Source organism: Protobothrops mucrosquamatus, unplaced genomic scaffold (genome assembly GCF_001527695.2).
Source record: "Protobothrops mucrosquamatus isolate PMUCROS unplaced genomic scaffold, P.Mucros_1.0 scaffold140, whole genome shotgun sequence".
In the NCBI taxonomy this organism is placed as follows: Eukaryota; Metazoa; Chordata; class Lepidosauria; order Squamata; family Viperidae; genus Protobothrops; species Protobothrops mucrosquamatus.
In genome coordinates this window covers 819,304-843,650 of record NW_015386506.1, presented here as the reverse complement: position 1 = coordinate 843,650, position 24,347 = coordinate 819,304, and the positions used below count along the sequence as shown (strand labels likewise).

Below are 24,347 nucleotides of genomic sequence, written 5' to 3'. Positions count from 1 at the left end.
TCAAGTGAATCATTGCAGTTGTTAAGCAAATCATGCAGTCGTTAAGCAAATCTGGTTCCTCCTCCCCCATTGATTTTATTTGTTGGAAGCTGGCTGGGAAGGTTACAAATGATGATCCCAATGCCAGTTGCCATTTGCCAAGCGCCCAGATTTTGATTATGTGACCCTGGGGATGCTACAATTGTTGTAAGTGTAAAAACCAGCCATAAGTCACTTTTTTCAGTGCTGTTGTAATTCAGTCACTATACAAATAGTTATAAGTTGAGGATTACCTGTATTAATGACATTCATTATATTTTAGAAAGTAACATCAAAACCTGAGAACATTCTAAAGAGTATTGGAGGTGAAGAGGACATCAGGGAAAATTAACAAAAATGTATTGTTAACACTTACTTTCATCTTGAAATGAGAACTGAGAAAAGTGTTGAGGAAATAATTGAAATAGAATATGATTAGATTTGCCCATTGTTTTTCAGGCTATGTCACAGAATCCAGAAATTCAAAATTGGAACCAAAATGCTAAACTACTTGCTGCTCAGTGCAAAATAACTGTACAGATCCAGGTAGAGATAGGAGAAATACAGAGCAGATGCAGTTATTGTTATACACCATAGAACTTCAGTTGTGTTATTTCACCTAAGCAGCTTATGTAATGAGTGGTAAAAGTCTTATGCTTGCCTGGGAGGGGGGGAAATTCTCTTTGGCAGTACTATATGTACTATTTACCTAATGTTTCTAATGCTAGATATTTCAACAAAAACTGTAATGGTTTTGACAGAGTAGCTAATAACAAAAGATCAAGAACAAACCCAATGTAACCTAAGGTTTTTGTTCTAAAACAAGAATGGACAAGTTGACATGTTGAGGACGTAAACAGCAAGATGCTTTGTCATTTCTAGGCATAAAGATGACCCACCTAACACTATTTAATCATGTATCATTTCATAGTTAAAATCCTGGCAGGGGGTTCACACATCCTAATCGCTTGAAGATGCAAAATCAGCTGATTGTTTGCATTAATATGTGAATGAACCATAACAGATCAAACAATGCCAATTATCACCATCGCAATTTATTAAGAGGAATTAAGGATTAACTTCTTCCTGTTCAAGCAGCACCTTCTTTCTTCCTTGAGCAACACATGAAGAAATCATACTGGGCATCAATAGGACATTGAAGTCAGAAGAACCCCCAAATGTTGTGAGAAAAAGAGGAGGAGGAAAGGAGTATTAGAAATGTTTGTCATCTTGAGTTACTTATAAAATAATAAAGACAGGATAAAAATCTAATAAATAAAATGGCAAGGCACCATTCAAAAAGAATCCATCAATTGCAAATACTTTTTTACCTTCAGTCTTCCATCACCTTTTAAGATGTCAGCTTGCAACCAAATTCCAGTGGTTTTTAAGAAGAAACTTGACAGCCATTTGTCCGAAATGGTATAGGGTTTCCTGCCTGAGCAGGGGGTTGGACTAGATGACCTCTGAGATCCCTTCCAACTTTATCATTATTATTATTATTATTATTATTATTATTATTATTATTATTATTATTATTATTATTATTATTATTATTATTATTACTAAATTTTGGTATGAAAAAAACTGGTGTATTCCCAGATTTGATGGCATAACCTTCCAGAGGCCTTGAGTTGACCAAGGGCCTTAGGTAGACCCTTTCTGATACAGGATTCATGGCGTGCAGTGAAATAAAATGTAAAAATAATAATTAAAAGACAGGGTTCCTCTTTAACCAATTTAATTTTCAAAAAATGAAAATAACATTTCATTAAAGATGGGCTGACATATTGCTCTGGCCTACAATTTGTTGGACAAGTGGGCTTGTTCATTTATGCACACTAAACAATAAACCAAGGAAACAAGTTTAGCTGATCGGTGCTCAAAGATCGGGATGGCTACTTTTGCCTATCTTTTTGCTCTCATTCTATGATCAATTCAATCTACCAGATATTTTGAAACCCATGTCTGCTAGCTTTACTTTCCATTATAAATGAAAATGAATGAACTAACTTAGCAAAGGGATGAGCAACCTGTTGCCTTGATATCTCAGTATTGTTATGTGATGGTCATAAAGAAGGGGTTAACTTATTTTCCAAAGCACCAGAAGGCAAGACAAGAAGCAACAGATGGAAATTAATCAACGGAAGATCCAACCTAGAACTAAGGAAAAATTTCCGGACAGTGAGAACTATCAACCAATAGAACAGCTTGCCTTCAGAAGTTGTGGGTGCTCCATTACTGGAGGCTTTTAAGAGGAGATTGGGCAGCTACCTATCTGAAAGGGTATAGGGTCTTCTGCTTCAGCAGGGATTGGACTAGAAGGTCCCTTCCAACCTTGATTATTCTATTCTATTCTATTCTATTCTATTCTATTCTATTCTATTCTATTCTGTTCTATTTCTATTCTTCTTTCTTAATTTTTCAGTGCCATAACTTCCAAAACTCACTAAGCAGGGCAGTTTTTAAGCAATGATTACTTGTATTATTCTCTGTATAGCTATTTATAATAATGAATAGCACAACAGTGATATTATAATAGTGAGGAAAGAAAACTGCATCTCAAGTTAAAGAATTAAGTGGGTGGGTGCAGAAGATAAATTGGGATCTACTAGTTGCTCTCAGAAAGTTTTGCAATAAATTGGCAAGGATTTCTTATATTCAAGAGGTGAACAATATATTTAAATAGCATCTGCTGTAGCTGGTTTTCTGCTAATCAGTCATGCTGGCAAAACATTTTGGGAGCCAATACTTCTGGAAAGGTTGGAGGAAATCTGGAAGATAATACATACAGTACTTATCTCTGAGGATAAACCATATGCAACTGCACCCAAATATCCCACAGATATATAGATTCTATAGTCTGAAAGGTAGCTGATCATTGCTATCTATTTGTAATTCCAGCAAAAGAAGGAGTCAGAAGCAACACTAATAGCAAAACATCCTCCAGTTATATTACAACAAACTCAGTTATGTTTCAATTGTTTGCTCAGTGTCTTACAAAATAATAATTTTTAAAAAACCTTGGATCCGACATCTTAAGATGTTACTTTACTACTTTATGGTGAGGTACCAGCTATTAGAAGCTAGAAATTTTTTTATGGGTTTCAGCAAAGCCTATGTTTTTGTTAATATAATACTGAACTGTGATCAGTCTTTCATAGGCAAACTAAGACCCTAGAAATATGTTTTTATTTAAAACATTTATATGGCTGCCCAGCACAGCCAGATGACTCTGGGCAGCTTACCAAAAGAAAAAGAAAAAAAAAAGCTCGACAACTTGACAAAAGGAACACAAAACCACAGTGAATACATCTATAAACAATAATGAAACAAAACAACTGAAAGATAATCTAAACAATAAAACCATCATTCAATCGAGGCTCCAACACGTCATGATCCAAAGGCCTGGGGAAACAACTAAATTTCAACAGTCTTTCTAAAGACCAGGATGGTTGGAACCAGCCCTATTTCAGGAGCCCTAATGGTGCAGTGGTTAGAATGCAGAATTGCAGGCAAACTCTGCCCACAGTCTGGAGTTTGATCCTGATTGGCTCAAGGTTGACTCAGCTTTCCATACTTCCGAGGTCAGTAAAATAAGGACCCAGATTGTTGGTGTCAATATACAATATGATGACATTGTAAACAGAGAGTGCTGTATAACACTATGGGGCAATAAAGAAGTCTAAGAGCTATTGCTATGTCAGGAGGAAAATCATTCCCAAATATCAAGAAGGCACCTCTCCGGGGTCCTACAAAATGGGATTGCTCACTGAAGGGACCTGGAGTGCACTTCCCTTATCTGAACATGTGGTTTGGGCAGATGCCCTGGGGGTAAGATGGCCCTTCAAATACTCTGGGGTAAGACCGTCCTTCAAAGCCCTAATCCTATGAACTGTATGCTGCCTTATTCTTTTTCAGTGGTTCTGTTGTTGCTTTTTTTAACATCTCTGCTCTCCTTTCCACTGAGCTATTTTGATTTTCCTGTTCTGGTTTCACATGCTTATATAAAAAAATTGTTACAGAAGCGCAGCCTCCTAGTTCTGAGACTAGTTGCCTTTGGCACAGGATTGTAAAAATGGGTTCTCAAATACTGGACTTAACACCTCTTCCAAGGTAACTGACCGTTGTAATTTCAAAAGCGGAACTCTGAGCTTCCTTTAGATGTGGATGCTGCAAAGCTGGGGAAGATTGAGGGAAAAGCTTTTTGTCAGCACCCTGCCTGCTATGCTCAGTGTCCTTCCAGGCAGTAATGAGAACTGATGGCAGCCCAACCCTGGCAAAACTTAACTCTTGCATTGCACACATAAATAAAGCCAGCATCTCCAAATACCCTGAATTTAAGGAAGAGATGTAATGGAGCAACTATGTACAAACAAGCATCTCTTTGGCTGGATTGGAGCGAGGTTTTTTTTAAGTGTAAATTCCTGCCATGAGCAGAGATTCTTCTCTTTTTTAAAGTGGCAGTATGGTGGATTCTTGTCATGAATGCAAATCTGTGTAATAGCTGCCAACTTGCTTTTTGACCAATCTTACCAGATAGCAATCCTTGGTTAGTGGCTAGTCCAGTGGTGGAGAACCTATGGCACAGGTGCCAGAGGCGGCACTCAGAGCCATCTCTGTGGGCACACGCACCATCACCCCAGTCCTAGGCCTTCAGCTGGGTTTTATAAAACCTTTTCACTTTAGGCCTCCGCTGCCATGTGCAAAAAAAAAAAAAGGTTCAGTCAATTTCAACTTCTCGCAGGAAAAATAAGGTCTTGCAAAGTTGGAATTGACTGAACTTTTTAATCCCACCCAGTCTGCCGTTGCCACCGCAGCCGCGCCTACCCAATGGACCACACCCAGCCAATGGGCCACACCCACCCGGCACTCGACGATGCATAAGTGGGTTTTAGGTTGCAGTTTGGGCACTCGGTCTCTAAAAGGTTCGCCATCACTGGGCTAGTCTAAGGCAAAGCAAATCTTGTTTCAGTTCTTAGTTTCTGGAGATGGTGATGTAGAAACTTAGTGACACATTTAGTTTTTCCCATGTAGTTCTGCTTTTCACATTTACCAAAGTGCAGCTCCTCAAGCAGATGTTCTCCTTTCAAATGCAGACATTCCACTTCCCATTGAGAATGCAAAAAGTGATAACGATAATTATGGAATTGTTTGTAACCCAGTGCAGCAACAGCCACTGGCTTTCTGTTGAATGGTAGTTGCTAGAGATAATTTGGTCTTCCATAAATTGATAAAGTCATGATACTCTGTAGCAATCTACTAAAGAGGGCCAGGACCATCATACTTTGCTTATGTCCTGTCATACAGATCTGGCCACCCTTTACTGGACAAATAAAGATGAATTATCAGGCTTTCCACAGTCCCAGATGCTTCAGATATACAACCTCCAACATTGCAATGGCTATTCTGGCTAACGGTGGTGAATATTACAACTAAGCACATTTGCTATCAGACAGGATAAAGATTGAATGGAGCCGCACAAGTTCCTGGTGGTACTGCCAGCTTACTGCAAACTACATACAAACTCATCATGAAAAAACACAGGCAGAAAATCACTATTGGATTTAATTATTTTATTACAAATCCCCCCCCCCCACGTCCCCCTTCTCAAGTTCCAAATGCAGCGGAAAATGATTGGCACCATCCAAGACACAGAAGTACAAAATCCTGAGCCACTGGCATTTCCTCTGAAGTTTTCAACTATGTTTATTAACAACTCCCTGGCAGAAGTGGCAGGTATGTTTGAGTGCCAAGGTATAGCTACTGGAATAGCAGTGGTCTCTGTAAAACTGTACAGCTTTAGAAACTCCTAAAAACGTGTTATTAAAATCTCAAAAAAAAATCCATTTCCCCTCCCGTCTTGTGCTCTTTTACCTTCTATTTGAAAAGCCCTGCTTTAATGCAAATCGTACCAAGAATTTTAATGCCCTCTGTTCCCTGCCAATTATTTGTCAAAAAAGTTGACCAGTCAACTCTTCATTTGAAGCATAAGCACATCTATGTTGCTGCAGCCAGCCAGCCGCACACAGCTCAGCCAGGACAGCCAGCGGCTTTAGTTTAAATTAAAAGTTAATGCCTATTTTAATTTATAAGCCTGTAAACGGATAGCCTCTTGTGTGTAACAAACCTTCAAACTGGTTATTGAACACAACAGCACATAGCTAAGTTTTCTTCTCAACCAACTTTTTCCCACCTTCCCGTTTTACCTATGAACCTTAACCAACAGACCAAAGGGTTGATTTAGTGTACCTTAACAAAAAAAAGACAACGATTTTCGTAGGTGTTTTTAAACATTTAAATATATATAAAAAGACTATTTCACTTTGTGTTAGAATCAGAAAATCAGTTAGCTTCCAAGAACAGACTGAAGTGTTCAGCAGCTTCTTAAATAAAACCTACAATTTCTAATCCCAAGAAGGGAACAATGGCCAAAGACCTAAGAAACATGAAAATAGTTCTGGCAGGAAAAAAAAATCTGCAAGTAGGAATACTTTTAGGAGTCCAAGGAAAAGGTATTAGTATACGTCTTCCTGCCCTTGAGAGAACTTCCTTGTGGATCTGTATTGAGTGCCAGCAGTTCAGATTATTTTGAGTGGTGGTAAGATGCCAAATTCATTTCACCAAAGTGAATGAATGAGACGCAATTGCACTTTTGCTCATGAAGCGCAAATCCAGGGAGGAACAACAATTAGACTCCAAAGATATACTTTTTCTCATCTTCACTCCACCACCCAGGTCTCAACTTTACCATCTATTCCTGGAAGCTACTGAAACCCCCGTCAAAGACATATAGACGAATTACATGAAATAGTGGTAAAATCCCACTTGTCTTCTGTTGTGCCCCTCAAATGACAGAACAAACAGTGAAAGAGACTACACTTCCCCCTCCCACACAGAGAAATAAAAGAATCAGTTTTAGGAGAGGGGAGCACAAACATGGAATTTCATGCCCTCACAATTAATATCTAGAAAACAGAAAATGCAGAAGAAGGGAGCAGGAGCACAATGGGACAAGCCCACTTAGTTCTTGTACTCAAAAGGTTCATCGCCAGTTTCATTGAGAAGACAGGTGCGGACTAGTGCTTCGGTCACAGCATACGGGTCGCAGTTAGCGGAGGGCCGTCGATCCTCAAAGTAGCCCTTTTTAACCTGGCCCACATTTCTTGGGATACGAATGCTGGCCCCGCGGTTGGCGACTCCAGCAGAGAACTCATGGATATTTGATGTTTCGTGGAAACCGGTCAAGCGCCTGGCATTATCCAGCCCTCCTTTGGGATCATAAGCCCGGATGTGGTACTGGTGACGCTTACCCAGCTTCTCAATGGCATCTTCAATCTGCCTGTGGAAGATGAAAAAAGTTCATTATCAAAGAGGGCCCGGGGGTGCTCAGTTGTTCATGTTGCTAATAGCAATAGCACTTAAACTTATATACCGCTTCATAGTGATTTACAGCCCTGTCTAAGTGGTTTACAGAGTCAGCCTATTGCCCCCAACAATCTGGGTCCTCATTTTACCAACCTCGGAAGAATGGAAGGCTGAGTCAACCTTGAGCCAATCAGGATCGAACTGCTGGCAGTGGGTAGAATTAGCCTGCAGTATTGCATTCTAACCGCTGTGCCACCACAGCTAAGGATTGTACACATTGGGGTTTCACTAGAGCACGGGTCAGCAACCCGCAGTTCCGGAGCCGTATATGGCTCTTTGAGCCTTCTCCAGCAGCTCCCAGCCTCCTCTGCCATTTGCAGAGATAGAGACAGGCACTTGTGCTTCCCTTCTCTCTCTCTCTCTCTCTCTGTGTGTGTGTGTGTGTAAAAAAGAGAGTGGCCTCACACTGTTCTCGGACAAGCTGACAAGCTTATTGGGTGGGGCTCCTGCCTTTGCTGCGTCTCAGCAGGAAGCAGAAAGCAGCAGCTCTCTCTCTCTCACACACACACACACACACACTGAGTGGGGGAAGAGGACTGGCAGACCAAGGGCAGGAGAGAGCCAGCCCAATAAGAATGTGTGTCAGCTTGTCGGAGAACAGTGTGAAGCCAGCTTGCCAGGTGAGCAGAAGATCGGAGAGAGGGAAGGGGGGGGGAGAGAGAGGGGAGACAAAAAGAGGGAGAGAGAGGGGGGGAGGGAGAGAGAGAGAACTCATGCACAGCAGCCTCTATTTCTTTTTAATTAAACTCTTCAATCAAGTCCCCCCCCCCCCCCCCGCACGCCCAGTGTTTTCTTTCTCTGGGAAACGGGTCGAAATGGCTCTTTGAGTGTTTAAGGTTGCCGACCCCTACACTAGAGTACAGCGAAGTCTATCTAACATTTTATTCCAGATGTTCCAGAGAAATGCCAAACATTAAAAAGGAAAATAAAATATAATATGTAAATAGCTCTGCTCTTAATACTTGCTTGTTTAAAGCTAGGCATTCCCTGAGCCTCCGATTATTTTTTAAAAAAAACTTAATGAGAAAGGTTCAGAAAACCAACATTGTAAAATTATTTCCCCTACCTGCCCATACTTAAAATTAAAAGCCGTTTGGGAGAGTATTTCATCCAACTTGCAGAATATAATAAAGCATGTTTTGCAATGAATGGAATAAATCTAATTTTAAACATCCTTGATGTAAAAAATATACATAGACTGCTAACAGGAATATCCCTAATACTATAAGATATTCTAGTTTGCCTTTAGTTTTTGATTTGCAAGGATTTTCCCCCGATGTTCAATGCAGACGGGTTTTTACCTGTTAATGTTCCTTATTGTGAAGTACTATTATTGTACTATTAGACAGTCCCAAAAACCTAGTAGTAATATTATGTCTCTCCTTGCCACTTAAAGTTCCTTAGAGAAGCTTTGCAAGAAAGGAGTAGTACTTACTTGAGGCCTCCCTCCTCTCTCATGTTCTTAGTGCTGAAGTTAGTATGGCATCCAGCTCCATTCCAGTTGCCAGGAATAGGTTTGGGGTCAAAAGATACAATGACGCCAAAGTCTTCACAGACTCGATGAAGGATGAATCGAGCAATCCAGAGGTGATCACCCATCTCAACACCTTCGCAAGGGCCCACCTGAAACTCCCACTACAAGATAATCAGAATGAAATCAAGTCAATCATTCATACCCTTCTCTGTGTATACTAAAATGCATAAGAATTCCAGTTGTGAAAGGTAAGCAATAACAGCAAGGATTCACACCTGTGCTGGCATAACTTCTGCATTTGTGCCTCCAATGTTCACACCTGCATACAGGCAGGCCCGATAATGGGCTTCCACAACGTCTCGACCATAAGCTTTGTCTGATCCAACTCCACAATAGTATGGCCCTGGAGAAACACAAGAAGCAAAAGAAATCAGTGGGAGAAATCAAGTCACCGCATTCCGCAAATCCATGTTATACAAGGGATACTCGTGTATAGATAGTCCTTGACTTACAACCATTTGTTTAGTGACCATTCGAAATTACAACTAATGACCGTTTTTCACACGTATGGCCATTGCTGCATCCCCCTGGTCACGTGATCAAAATTCAGAGGCTTGGCTACTGGCATGCATTTATGACGACTGAAGTGTCCTGGGGTCATGTGATCACCTTTTGCCACCTTCTGACAAGCAAAGACAATGGGCAAGCCAGATTCACTTTAACAACCGTGTTCCTAACTTAACAACTGCAGTGTTTTAAGTGATTCACTTAACAACTGTGGCAAGAAAGGTCACAAAATGGGGCAAAACTCACTTAACAAATATCTCACTTAACAAAAGTAATTTTGGGCTCAATTGTGGTCATGAGTCGAGGACTACCTAAAAAAGGGTAAATTATGTTATCTTTTCTTATTCGATCATCAAGTTAATTTACCTTTAGTGGTATCCTCGAGTAATGGAACTCCAATATTATCCTGTTCAAAATGTAATCTCTGATTGGCTGAGATCACCATTAGATTAATCCAAGGAGTGATAAGTTAACAGTAGCAACTGTAAAAGCATGTTTCACAGTTGAAAGCACGACTCTTTTCCTTTAAACATTTCCATATTCTCTCATGAATTAGGAATTTCTCTTGATTAGGTGAGTGGTCCATCTACCCCCGAGCAATAGATTTCTGCTGCCTAAATTCTCATTTAATATCAAAGGCCTAATATTCACTATAGATATCAAAAGCAATAGCTCTGGCACGAACATGATGGTGTCTCAATGGCAGATTGCAATTAGTAGTTATGCATTAAAGATTTCATAGGAATTTCATACAGAATCTTACCTTGTGGTCCAGGAAAGCCATTAGAAGGCCAACCAAAGGGATGTCCATCTGTTCCTAGAAGGGTATATTCTTGCTCCATTCCAAACCAAGGGTTCTGGTTAGACACCATGTCCATAATCCTTCTGCAAGTAGATCGTAGATTTGTTTCTAAAAGAAACAGAGAATAAGCCAATGTATGTCATTAATATAGATTTTATCCTTCCCTTAAAAGGGAGGCATAGATGAATTTGAACTGCAACTTTATATATCTGCACTTCATTGTTCTTGAGCAAAGATTTAAGATTAAACAAGGGGTTTTTTTTTACAGAACAGAAGCATTTAGGTTGATGGTTTGGCAAACATTCTTCCAATCTCTAAAACTCAGTTTGCCTAAAGTGCTTTCTAATTAATTTTCCCAGTCACCTTGTAAGATAAAACATCACAGTGTACATATTTTTACATTGCCAGATGCAGTGGAAGCTGGATAACCTAAGAGTTCCCAGAATATTTTAATTAAGCAATCTTGATTAAACATCCATAGCAAGATAAACAAGAGCAACAGTGTTGGCAGCAGGGCTATTAAAACAGGATGGTTTTGAGATGCTAATGAATCCTACATTTTATTTTCTTCAAGAATGTGATGCAGTAGTTAAAAGGGGAAACATTGTTCAGTAAGTTAAATGAGAGATGCATGAGAAAAGCTATGCTGGTCAGCTGATAAGAAATTAGCTGAAACTTAGAGAATGCAAGTCTTATGGTTGGAAGTGGCTTCACATGAGAGCATTTACTAACTTTTTTCTGGCAATTGCATGCTATGTTGGGTGTTTTTCCAAAAGGATCTGGCAAGTTGTTACCAAAAATATGTTAGACAAGGGAAGGCAATGTGGTTTGGTTCAAAAGAAAGAGTTTTTCAGTTCTTATTTTGCATAAATGTCATTAAAATGATGCATTAATATCTGTTATCAAAATAAAGTTCTGCAAGAGGTTCTACTGAACAGCCAGGATCAAAATGCAAATGAAGCATGGCAGAGACCTCCCATTACATGATGTTCCATAACGCTACAAGCTATTATCTCCCTACTGAAATATAGATGGTCACGAGTGAACTGTAACCTACTATATTTCAATAAATCACTATTTTAAATTATCCGGCTAGGTAGTGGCCCACAGTTCTTATCTTCAGTGGAACTGCAAGCCCCTATTTAAAATTACCATTGTGATCAGTGAAAGGTAGGGAAGCAGTGTCAAAAATACTTGTTCTTTGTTGACCGGTGAGTTAAAGGTATGGCCAAAGAAAACAAAACTTTAAAATCTCATTGAGAAAAAGGCAAATTCCTTCCCAATTTAGAATGAATTGTGGAATGACCCTCTTCCAGATATTTTTAAGTATGAACTGGAGTTTTCATTTGGTATTCCTGACTTAAGGCTATCATTTTTAACAGTCTAAACTCCAGTAATATTTTCTCAAAACGTTAAACACACTTTCTCCAGGCAAGACATGCTAAAAAGGCATGTATTGTGCTTTTTGTGCACAATAAAAGGGCTAAACCTCTGCCTTATTATTCATCTCAATGAAGTGGGGTGGGGGGGTTTTCTGCATTTCTTTTCCTGGTCAAGACAGAAGCTTTAAAAGGGCAAAGCTGGAACGCACCTGCAGGCTTGCGGTTGTACTTTAACACTTCACATAAAACCAGTTTGTTTGGGTCTTTGCGGAAAGGATCTCGAAACATGGCTGAAGGCACAAGATACATGTCACTGTTTGAGCCTTCAGACTGGAAAGTGCTTGAGCCATCAAAATTCCACTCTGGTAGGTCTGAAAACAAAAATAAGATTCAAGTTAAGTCAATTCTTACACACCGTACAAACCTGTACTATTTAATTTTGCTGCTATTGTTAATCACACAATGATTTAATCAATACATCAATACAAATACACCTCATGTTGTACTCATTAATGGGAGTTAGCCCATAAAGTCAGGAGATGTACTATTAATTATTGCATATCCCAAAGTGTAAAACTGTAGACAGATGCCATAACTAATTGTCACTAATGATCTTAAGAGCAGCCATAGTCAATATTTGCTGATGGAACTAACATTTTACTTTTATAGTTGTAACAATCGCAAAATCAGTTTAAATATGTCCCCAGTGAATTAAAGTCACTTCAGATATTCACTGACCAGCAGACAAAGGAAGGCATCTAGGATGCTTCATTGCAGAGGAGCCCCTAGTGGCGCAGAGGTAAGAGCGCAGTATTGTAGGCTAACTCTGCCCATTGCCAGGAATTCGATCCTGACCGGATCAAGACTGACTCAGCCTTCCATCCTTCCGAGGTCGGTAAAAGGAGGACCCAGATTATTGGGGGCAATATGCTGACACTATAAACCGCACAGAGAGTGCTGTAAAGCTCTATGGAGCAGCATATAAATCTAGGTGCTATTGCTTTCCCTATGCCAGTTTACAGCAAATATTTCATAGTAATGCCTAGTTCTACTACTAAACAATCTGGAACAGGGACGATTCTCCAGGACCATAATTTTATTTATAATTTTAAAGGCATTAAGTTTTGTAAAAAGATTGGCTTTAAACCATGCTGAGTACAGTTAGCAACTGTGAATGATCTTCAATGAAGCATCTGTTCTTGGCTCTTGCCTGTGGCTTGTTACTAAGTACTCTTTCTTAGTTTTTGTCAACAAGTATATATTATAAAATTACAGGGGAGAAAAAAATATCAAAAACATGATATAGAGCACTTTTTAAAAACTCAAAGCTTTTGGAACTTTCATTGCCATAGAGAATGTATGCATCAGTATTGTTAATTGTCAAGAAGAGAAGACTAATGAATAAATAAATAAGCATAGGGAAACTGGCATTAAAGTGGTTAATCTAGTTAATCAGTTTGATCCCTTTCATATGCTGAAGGTGGCAAAATGATTTAACAAGTTGTGTCAGCCACTTCCTTGGAATAAAAATAAAGCCTTTAACTAAATTCTCCTAATGAGCTATACACACTGGGCAGGTTTCGTAACCATCTCTGGGCTAGCTCCATAGCAACCAGGGAAGAAACCCTCATGCTCTTGATTGCACTGGGGGGTGCTATTTTATTCTAAGTCAAGCAAAAGACCAGGCTTTTGCATATACTCTCATCATCTATCTGTATTGCGCAAATAATTTAGGGCAAGAACAGGGAGCCACCAAGGTACATATTCTAAAAGGATTTTGACTGATTCTGTGGCCTAGGAAGCCCCACCATCTTATATCACACAAAGAAGCCCCTATTTGAAATTAAAGTTTCAGCACTTGGGGGAGGCTGGGAAGCAGGCTAAACAGACTGTAGTAGGAAGAGGACTTCCCATTTGTTTGAGATGATTGAAAGGACAGCAAATAGTTGGTTCTGTAATTTATTACTGTAATTTTTGGGGAATGGGAAGAGGGACTGTGCTTTTGTTTCAAATCCTCAAACGGGTTTATTTTTCAGCCAATAAATTGCCTTGACAAGTACTCAAGAAAAGCTGAAGGAAAAGGCAGTGGTTCCCCCCCCCCAGACTATAAAGGGAGAAGAAAGCGCTATGCTTCTTAACTTTGGCAAGTTTGAGATGTGTGGACCTCAAATTCCAGAATTGTGGGTGTTGAAGTCCACACATCTTAAATTTGCGAAAGTTGAGAAACACCGCTCTAGGGCACGATGGCTTCAAAACAGGGCACAAAATGGGCAGAGATTAATAGTCTTGAAAATGAAGGAAGTAAGGCAAACAGACAAAAGCCAAGCGCTTGCCATCTGTGATTCAGGGAACCAACTAAGAGCCAAGGAATTCTTTTTTACAAGAGCAGCACAGAAGACTGAATCCTGCCGGGAGGTGCTTCTACCATTCATGCCTGACAAATTGATAAGTCTTGAAAAAAGGTGAGGTTTGGTTGAAGTAATACATTTTTGGCTGCAGTTCTTTAGCACAGCCTTCCCCAGATGCACTGGTGTTCTCCAGATGTGCTTGATTACAATCTCATAATGTATGGTGGCAAAAACGTTGAGCCAGGATGGAAAAAACTTGTTCTAAGTATCTCACTTGTTCCATAAAAAGAACAGAACAGAGAAATAGATTTAGTTATTTAAATGATATATGAATCATTTCTCACCCACATATGGATTTGAATAAGGTATCCATAGTTCAAAATCAGTATCAGTCACACAAATTTAAAAAAATAACACAACTATAGAAGATTATGCCTATTCCATCATTTATTTTATTTAGCAAATGTATATATTTTTATTTATATATTCATTTACATCATCTGGAAGTATGGAATGTATTTTGTAGGGTATGATGCATTTCATGCTCTATGGGATCTTCATCAACAAAATAATCTAATTTCTTTTAGAAATGAAATTGTTGTTCCTGTTTGTTATTGCTTTCTTGCATATTTAGAACACATTGTAATCAGTTCTATTTGTAATTTAAGACTGGATGAAATGGATAAGCATATTTACTCATCTTGTATGCTTTATCTGAGCTATGCAGATTTTTGTTTTTGAAAAAAAGTTATGAGATCAAAACCAGAAGAAATAATAGGTATGGAGATGGGTTTAAGATTCCCTCTGCCAACTATTAAAAACTGTACACTGCCTCCTCCTGGTTTCTCAGAATTTCATCAGTACTGTCCCTTTTGGCTATGTCTTTCTATGCAATTGTGAGAAAATAATGTGATTTTTTTATGAAATGCTGAAAAACATCTGATGGCTAGCAATTTGGTTTAAATCTTATTTTATGGACAAATTATTTCTGGAAAACTATCAAGGATATATCATTCTCTGTCCCAGAATGCAATAGGTCTCTAGTTCAAAGTGCCTACAGTTCCTATGTCAACAGGGATGCAATGAAAGAAGCTAAGAGGGAATGAATGTTAACAAATTCTGTATAATGTATTGAACTTCCAATTCTATTCATAGAAAACTGGTTGGAAAGGGGGCGATAGGATATCAAGTAGATATTCTGAAGGGGATTCCAGATATAGGGAGTAGCAAAGGGGGGGGGAGGTTAAATCTATCCGAGAATTCAAAACCAGAGTTCTAGACATGATTTCCCAAAAGAAAACTATTAANATTAAGGATGACCAGCGCTTTTCGGTTCATACAAGCGTCTTTTCATCCATCTGAAACTCAGCCAAGAGTCTAGCTAGAAAGGAAACAACTGTGGCAGACAATTAATTTCAGTATTTGTTAATTCTGCCACATTTCTTCTACTAAACTGTTTAATGTACATCTTCTCAAAAACCAGTTATCCTAGTTTTATGGGGTATATGGCCATGAGAGCATCTCTAAGACTGTAGCCTAAATCTAAGATAATGGAAGCTACTGTTGTTTTGGCTTTTTGTCTTGACTTCAATATTAAAAAATAAAAGCCAAGAGGTACTTAGATTTTCAGTTCCTTGCAGTAGTAATAGTGGTACTTGACTTGACTTTGACTGTTAGTCAAAACTCAGGATTTAATGAAATCAAGAGTCACAATGGTGATTTGTATAACTGGTTGTTCAACATAACAGAATTAACAGAGTTGGAAAGGACCTTGGAGGTTTTCTAGTCCAATCCCCAGAAAACCTTATACCATTTCAGATGAATGGTTGTCCAGTCTCTTCTTAAAAACCTCCAGTGTTGGGCAACCACAACTTCTGGAGACAAGTCGTTCCACTGATCAATTGTTCTAACTGTCAGGAATTTCTCAACATTCTTGGCTGGTTCTCTCCTTGATTAATGTCATAGGAAAGCTCACTCCAAATCTGCTTACCTTCAACGTTCTTGGGCTCACGTTCCAATGTCCGAGTTTTACAACGCAAGAATTCACCAGTCCCATCAATCCATATGTACATAGCTTGGACCTTGTCACCTTGAGGCAGCTTCATGTACATTTGTTTTATAGTTTTGCTCAAATGGGAACTTGCAGAGGTGGCCATGGTTGCAGTTGTTCCTGACGTTCTGCAAGATGATGATCTAAAAGGAAAGGAAACCGATGTCTATGAAAATTTCCAAAGGGATTCTTGCCAAAAACCAAGTGGGGACATTCCCAGAGTGCCAGCCTATGAGCTGGCTTAGTGCGTGACAAACTTTCCACAGCTGATTACAATCCATGTACAAAATGTACATCTGCTGCAAGTCATCATATTTCTACTGAAGATCATGGAGGATTGCAAACTATTTCTATAAGATGAAAAACAGGCCCTGAATAAGCAACTATATCTTGCTTTGGAAGCCCTGTTTCTAATCTGATGCTCTCAATGTGCCTTAGGACTACAATCTGCCTAATTCTCACTCAATTTGGCTAGAGGATTATGGCAGTTGTTCCAACATAACTGGAAGTTACTGGCTGGGGAATGCTTCTGTACAGTTATTATCCAGTAACATTTATGCAATATTATAATGAGTGTTTAGAAATACTGTCTTAATTCTAAATTCTAAAGAAATGGAATCTGTGAAAAAGAATAATCACAAACAATACAGTCCTTGTTCTGAAAATGAATCCATTGCCAAAACTGCTTCAATTCTCAGACATTTAGAACTTTGAACATAAAAAGAGGGAGATAAGGTAATGCCCATATTCGTGTGCAGAGTATTCCATGGCCTAAATGGTTTCCAACTAAATATTGATGTCATTCTAATTGTCCTTATCTCTACATTAATGATTCCATTAGACTTCTGTATCAGCTTCTAAATTTGATTAATTCATTTTTTAATAGGATTACTATCAAGATTGGCTTGTTTGGTTTATAACCTTTGCTCTCAACAATAGAACTAGAAGCAACTCAAGACACAGCTACTATACCCCAAAAGGCTTGTTTGGGGGTGGGGGGTGGGGAGAATACATAGAAATAACATTGAAGATACCCAAAGTACTATCAGAAAGTTGTAAAATCCATACATGCAATACAGGGAAATCATGAAATCAAGGCAAAACCTTTCCACATTATTTATATTATAAAAGTGATATATAAGACTTCCTAAACAGCAAAGTTTTCCCTTAGATTTATATGGGTTTAAACTGAAAAGAGCTCCAAAGGATGACAAAATTTTACATTACAATCAGTGTAGGATCAGCTTGATTTCTATTGATTGAAATTCTGGGCAAACCCTAGAATGTTAAATTCGTATGCCTAAATTTCTATGAGGTTAAAATATCTTCGCCCACGATAATAGAAATCCTATCTCTTATGTCAGACCATGGCATACTATTATAAATTAATAAAAACAATTCATTTAAAAAAATCTACTAGAGCTATCTCAATTACGGATTTTGAATTTTTCAAATTTGTTGGAGTACATTTGCATGCCAAATAGGAGGATAGCAATAATCTCTAATAGTAAAGCCTGTAGAGGTAAATGTGAAATAATCTATCTACCTTTCCTCAATCAATGCCTTCAAAGGCTTTGGAGCCACCTTTATTGTTGGCTATTTAGGTATTTCATTTTTTGCTTGAATCCTGTTTAAACATGGTAGGGTTCTAAGCAGCTCAGAGTTAGTCAATGATTGGAGTGATAGACAAGCCTAGCAAAAAATAAATAGGTAAACAATACACTCAAAGAATTCTAGGCAACTGGCCATAATAACTAGAATCTAAGAGCTAGTCTAAAAGATCTGGAGGACATCAGTTGAGAAGAATTTAGCATGTAGAAATCCTGAACCTCATCAAAACCTTAACAGCATCACCCCGTACTCCTGCTACTTTAGATGACCTAATATAATTGTCAATGTTAAAATATAGCTGTTAGTGTTAAAATCAAATTAAATTTTTGAACTGGTGCTGCTGTTTATGCATTTTTACTGCCAATCAATCCCATGCAAGAATGAATTACTCCCATACCTGCAACACGATAGTCTCTATACCATGAAACAGATACCTACTGTATTGTATGAAGCACCAGTTCGCAAACAGTTTCTTGCTCACAATGAAACTCATGTTCTGAATTTTAATTCACAGCAAATGTCACACTGTAATACAATATATACTGGATGGTAAACACAGAAGAATGGATTTATTTTTTTTTAGCATTCTGAGAACTTTACCATTCCAGGTCAGCCTGCTAAGCTTAAGGTTTTTCTCGTGTGAAGCTGAATAATATTGTATAATTAAAAGAAAATGAATTAGCAGTAGGTAGTCAAGGAGAACTGCTAAGAGGTTTAGGATATCTAAGCAGGGGGAGGGGGAGGGAGAAGAGGAGAGGAGAGGGAAAGGATCCTACTCTTGCTAAAGATCATGAAATCTTTTTTATGGAGAAAGCTAACTTCCAAATTTTTTTTAGGTTCATCTCCCATTAAAGAATTCTATTGTGAGATTGAAAATATGTACAATTTACACATTCCTGGTAACTAAAATATCAATTGTGAAATTCAGATTTATTAGTTTTCTAAAAGTAAAATGCTGAATTTCCACAAATGCATTAGCTGTAGAGCAATCCTATCAGGATTTAAGAGGGCAAAACTGAATTGTGACTTACATTTTTTTTTCATTTCTACTAAATTCCTTGCCCTTCCTTGGCTGTCTTATAAATCAAAAATTAATGAAGAACCCTACAGCTCTTTAGAAGCTAGCCAATTATTATGACAAAAGATTATGTATTTGAATTATTTTATGATTATGTAAATTGTTTGCTATAGTAGTTAATAAATACATTCCTATGAAAATACTGATTTTTATTGTCAATTTCATTGACTACTATAATAAAAAAATTGGTTTCAAGATTTAGATAATTTCTTCCATGGGATTTTTGCCCTCCTTTGAACCAAACCAACAAATATTGGACTGAAAATAGTATCAACTCTCCGTTCTGAGAAAAATATTCCCAAATATGTAGCTCCAAGTAGAACGGACATCATGATAACTTTCAGTCTAATCCAACAGGTCCTGATATTAGCTGGATTTTGAGTTACCCTTCCTTTTTTAAGGAATTGTCTTCCAACTCTGCCTCTTAAGATGCCACATGTTCATGTTAGCCATGGCTGATACAAGCACCCTAGACATGTTAGATGGCTGAATGAATCATCTGAGTCACTGAATTAGATTCTTGGAATTATCCTATTTCTTTCACTTATTTTATTCTCTAAGGACCAGTGTGGATTGTAAAATTGTAATATATACAGGGACAGCAGATGGCAGCATCTAGTCAACTTCAGCTGATCTTGGGAGGGGGGAAAAAACCAAGCAGAGTTGGACTAGTTAGTACTTGGATGGGAGATCCCCAGGAAATTCTAGGGTTGCACTCTAGATTGGGAAATCAAAAACCATCCTGGAAGAAAGCCATGCCAAGTCACTCTTTGGAACATTCCTCTTGTACCCACCCCTCCCTGGAGAAGTTGACACAGCACCAACCCAGATTGCATTTTGCAATCTAAGTAGTAAATATATAAATAAATAAAATCAATACTGTTTCTCATTGGCAAAGGAACAAATTGTTTTGGAATTTTGTTTTTTATCTGATTATTCCAATCTGGCTTTGTCTTTTGCAGTTGGGACTGGGGATATTAAATAAGTAAATAAATACATAAATGTTGTTGCCTTTTCCCAAAAGCTGCGTGAACTTGACCACCAGGAGTATGACTTTACCTTAATATAATAAATCACACAAACACAACACAGCAGCCCCTGGCTCCCCCTCCTTTCCCTAATCAAACTCAAACCCTCCAAAGGCTGTGCGTTTTGTCTTCAACCGGCACTTCCTCTTCTACCTTTGGTTCCAACCTTGCGAGATGCTCATTTTTACTCTCCTTTTGTACCCTGCGCCCTCTCTTCTCCAGTGCATGACGAGGGAGACCATTTTATCCCCTCCCCAGGGCAACCGCGTTCTTGCTTTTACGCATCCCGCCGCCTTGAACCAAACCGGAGCCATCCAGCCTTTGAAAAAGGCGGAGGAAAAAAAGGGACAGAACTGGAGCCGTTTCAAGTCCATTGTCGTTTTCAGGGATTCCTCCTTGCCTCCCCCATTTAACAAAAGCCAGGGCAAGAATTCAAAGCAACAGCAGCCGCAGAGACCGAGCTAGCTAGCCAGCTAGGGCTCAAAGGGCCTGCAAGAAACGGGGGGACCCGTTCTCATAGGCCTCCGCGGTTATTTCCCACTTTCTCCATCCAAAATCGGAGCAGCAGGAAATCTCCTCTAAGCCGCCGGGATTGGTTGGAAGAGGACCATTGCAGTTAACCGGTCTACTCGAGACATCAGGAGAGGAGAGAGAACGGCAGAAACCATTTCGAACGTCCGAACAAAGCCCTCTTTTTCCCTGGAAATTCCAGAACGCCCCTCCCCCCACCCCAGCACCAGGAGCGCGTTAAGGACCACACTTAACTAATTGCTTTTGTTTAAAGGAGAAATGAGAGGATGACGAGCCGCCCCGGCTATCTACTATAGCCCTCTAAACTGCATCACAGCGGAGTATAACGGTGGCTGGTACACAATCATAGAGGAAAATGAGAGCGACTTCGGGAAAACTTCCTATTCTCCCTTCCTTCGCCTCCCCCCCTCCTTTCTCAGCGAAACCCGCCGGGGGGTGGAAAATGATGCGGTGGGTTTACTGGAAAAATGCGCCGCGAAACCCCGACTCCCTCTCCCCAACTCCTTCCAGCCTCTGTTCACAGGAGCCACGCGCCCTTTACCTTGGCCGTCGTCGAGGAAAAGGTGCAACGGTGGGAGGCAGGCGGGATTCACAAGGACTGGCAAGCCGACCACTAAAGAGGATCGCCCATGCTCGGCTCTAGAAGAGTACGGCTGCCGGCTGCCTCCTTTAACTACCGCCCGGTGCCAATCCCCCCCGCTCGCTGATTGGCTTCTTCCAATCGTGAGCGAGACATGATCAGCTGGTGTGGGGGCTCATGGCTCCAGCGATTGGGCAACCAGGAAAGGAGGAGGAAAAAGAAGAAAGAAAAGAAAGGCAGAAGGGAGGGAGGGAACGGAGATGCAGGGAAAGGAGAAGGAAAAAAACAAAACACAAAGGGCCCTTCCTCCCGGTTTTTGGACGGGAGGAGGAAGTGAATTCAGGGCAGCTGCAGAAAAGAGGTCGAAGGTGGCTGCCGCGGCTCAGATACTCATTCTGTCCATTCTGAGGAGAATCCGGCACAGCTTTGTGTGTGCATCTCACGCGTGCAATTCAGAACCCTTTGCGATGCAAAGCCGTTTGCAAAAATCCGAGGCTGAGTAAATTACAGCAGGTTGCAAATCGAGGATGGTCTCTAGAGCTACGCCAGGGATCCCAGTCTAGCCCCGCAGATTTGGAGCGAGCTGCACGGAGCTCGTCTAGGCTTCCTTAGAGGAAATCCGCCGGGAGCGGGGGGAGGACTGGTGCATGCTGCCTTCTCTTCTGACCGCGAAATGGACTGCCGTGCAATGCAGTCTGAAAACAAGATTTGAATTGATGTATGCTCTGAAATATGGTCTTCGGGGAACTCTAAAAGGGGGGACCCGCTTCTCTCCTGCCTCTTCCGCCTTTTTTAGGTTGTTGCAATCTAGGGTCTATCCTACCTACTTAGCAAGTCTTTGAAAAATAACGATGCAGGGGTTTCTTTCCCCTTGTGGCCGTGCAAAGGCCTTGTAGGTTTTTTTTACATATGTAGTCTTTCGTGCAGCGCGTTCAGGTTCTGTGGGCAGGGTCTCTCTGCTGCCTCTCTGCCTCCTTTTTTGTTTTTGCAAAGCGAAAGGAACTTGCCGGGCCCAAGGCATGTGATTGGCGGGCTGGATCAGGCTTTCCCGGGCTCTCCGAGAAATTCTCGGAAAGTTAAGGACAGGAGGATCTCTCGGTCTTTTGTTAAGGTGTTTACAGCTTGAGCTGCCTTTACGTAACTTTCTCCGCACACACTTACCCGCGTTTTCAGCCCAAGCGAAAGTAGCTTCTGCTTATCGTTCCCCGCCCTCAGTCCAAAGAGACAAGCTAATTTAGCCATCAATGTTGCTGACATGCCGGTACATGCAGTGCTCAAGATAGTAAACAGGTTCCCAGATAGGGAAAGGAAGGCAGCTCTTTTGCCTCCAGATTAATTGTTTTCTTGGCGGTCGGTAACTTGCTTAGAGGGTCTTTTTAAAAAGGGGACTCATTCTGTGGTTTTGTAGGCTTGCTTTAGAGGAATTGAAAAAAGAAAAATCCACCTCGGCAGATCTTCCTCTTCGTTATTATATCTCACATCAATCCAACTGCAGGATGAAGGTTGTGGACCCACACTGGCATAGTTCAAGATGGTATTTTTTTATACTGTTAATTTTTAATTTATCAGTTTCCCAGTCTAGAGTGACTCAAAGACAACCAGCCAGCTTCCATATATGGAGCATCAGGCCCTGAGTCACCCCACTTCACAGTAATACTTAGGGGTCCCCAACCCCCGGTCCATGGACCAGCACCGGTCCGTAGCATGCCAGAAACCGGTCCGGGCAACCAAGCAAAGCCACCATCCACAGGATGTAGGCAGCATATGAAACCACGCTCCCCTCCGGTCCTTGGAAAAAACTCTCTCCACTGAAATGGTCCCTGATACTCAAAAGGTTGGGGACCTCTGCGGTTTAACTAGTATACCCCACATGAGCTCTCAACTAATGCAATACAAACTTTGTACTATGAAAATTATTTTAAAACTGAATTTTAAGTCCTAAATAGGAGCAGGCATATGCCACTCATCAGAAAATTAATTTGAAAAATGTGAGGCTGTAACAGAAAAGGCCCTGCTCTTTTGGTACTTGATTATTTTTTTTAAAAAAGTTAATAAGAGTCTAAGGCCTGTCATCTTCATATGCAACAATTACTGGTTTTTAAATAACAGAAATGACTCCAGACGACGTCTTTCATAATCAAAAAATCCTATATCTTCCCCAACTTTTTTTTCTTAAGAGTATTCTAAAGCAGAAAAGGATAAAACAATTGATTAATGGTTGAGTTCACACTTCATACTAAGCCAGAATCAAACAAGCAGAAGTAGGGTGGAATAGTATGTGAAACCATATATTATGTAATCTGTTATGTATGTCTTAATATGTTCTTTGCACCTGGCCATAGTTTATTCTTTAAATCATGGTTAAGTAACTGGCATAACCACAAAGGAAGAAGCCAGCCAGTGTTTTTTGGCGAGTAGTGCCATGAGCCAGAAGCACAGGAATTATTTCTAAGTATCCCTCAGTTCTTCAAAGGAAGTGTGGGAAGATTACAATAAATCTGCAATAACAACTGCATAGCTCCAATTACATAGAAACTCTTAGATTTGTGCATTATGCACAATTAAAGACTGCCTTTGAAGACAGTCCATGAACTTCGGCTTATGTAGAATTCAGCTTCAAGAAGGTTGGAGATATTTTGAACGTGTGCCAAGGCTTCCAGTTTATATCCAAGCTCAATTCAAAGTACCCACTTTTGATCTGTCTAGCCCTTTATGCTTGGGAATGTGGTGTTTATGGACCCTTATTTTACCTAGTTTTGGTGTAGTGGTTAAGGCATCAGACTAGAAAGCAGGAGACCATGAGTTCTAGTGCTGCCTAAGTCAAAATCCAGCTGAGTAACCTTTCTCAGCCCTAGGAAGTAGGCAAGGGCAAATCACTTCTGAAATCTTGCAAAGGAAACTGCAAGAACTAATAGTTTTTAGATATCACAAGCAGTTGCTTCATCTTGGAGTATATAAGCTTGGGCTGTTTGGTTTATATTTTTGAATGCTCGATATCCACCTCAATATAATAATAAAGGACATGTGTAAATATGTAAAAGTTGAGTATCTCTCAGCAGCATCAGCAGACGTGTCAAGTCTCCCTAAAATCAGATTGGCTTCAGTCCTGTGGGCTTTGTGTAAAGCCTTAAAACACTTGGTTTTGGCATCGCACATGAGAACCAGGTGGTTAACAGAGTCCGTAGAGCAGGGGTGTCAAACTGCCAGCCCACAGGCTGGATGTCTCACAGGGAAGCCGCACCCGTCCTAGCTCTGGCAAGGGGAAAAAAGTTGCGACACGTCACGTGACACAGTGAGTTTGACACCCCTGCCGTAGACTGCCAGTTGTTGTGGGTGGGTTTTGGTGTATCTCAGCTACTGATCATTGAATGGATTATTTATTTTGTTTTGTATATAGTTTTAATTGCCGTGAGCTACTTAGAGTCATGAATTTGACATGGGTAGCTATAT

General features: G+C 40.0%; 1 protein-coding gene across 1 annotated transcript; it reads right to left on the bottom strand.

Annotated features, from left to right (window-relative positions):
* Positions 1 to 5,621: 5,621 nt before the first annotated feature.
* GLUL (glutamate-ammonia ligase) lies at positions 5,622 to 20,947 on the bottom strand. Its single transcript, XM_015813131.2, has 7 exons — positions 20,859 to 20,947; positions 16,010 to 16,212; positions 11,881 to 12,042; positions 10,251 to 10,397; positions 9,196 to 9,323; positions 8,882 to 9,081; positions 5,622 to 7,360 (listed from the first exon to the last, which is right to left on the bottom strand). Exons 2-7 carry the CDS (start codon positions 16,173 to 16,175, stop codon positions 7,042 to 7,044), a joined length of 1,122 nt encoding a protein of 373 aa, XP_015668617.1. The 5' UTR covers positions 16,176 to 16,212; positions 20,859 to 20,947; the 3' UTR covers positions 5,622 to 7,041.
* Positions 20,948 to 24,347: the final 3,400 nt, after the last annotated feature.